The sequence below is a fragment of the Penaeus monodon genome, chromosome 21 (assembly GCF_015228065.2).
Source record: "Penaeus monodon isolate SGIC_2016 chromosome 21, NSTDA_Pmon_1, whole genome shotgun sequence".
NCBI classification, from domain to species: Eukaryota; Metazoa; Arthropoda; class Malacostraca; order Decapoda; family Penaeidae; genus Penaeus; species Penaeus monodon.
The window spans coordinates 37,110,104-37,110,350 of NC_051406.1; the positions used below are offsets into that span (position 1 = coordinate 37,110,104).

The window sequence follows — 247 nt, forward strand, 5'->3', positions numbered from 1 at the left end:
AATCACGAAGCATGTGTGTGTAAATGTACATAAACACACCTACAGTAATGGCTTCCGATACCGACATTTAAACACAGCTCACTTACCTCAGTTTTTGTCCATTTAGATCGCCAATTCATGTTAAGATGATCTTTCAAAAGCCAAGGATCAAGATATTACTCGTGCTGTTGGGGATTACGAAGATAATCCGGATTACCTTCGGATTCTCAGCACTCGTAAGTCAGTTGGCAATGTTATTGCTATAGTC

The 247-nt window shown here is 39.7% G+C and overlaps 1 protein-coding gene across 1 annotated transcript in view; it reads left to right on the forward strand.

The window, feature by feature from the left end:
- Positions 1–105: 105 nt before the first annotated feature.
- Positions 106–247, forward strand: part of LOC119586449 — a 4,345-nt gene continuing 4,203 nt past the window's right edge. The window contains exon 1 of the mRNA XM_037935181.1: positions 106–215. Within this exon, the coding sequence (XP_037791109.1) occupies positions 126–215 (90 nt within the window). The 5' untranslated portion in view covers positions 106–125. The remainder of the gene's footprint in view (positions 216–247) is intronic.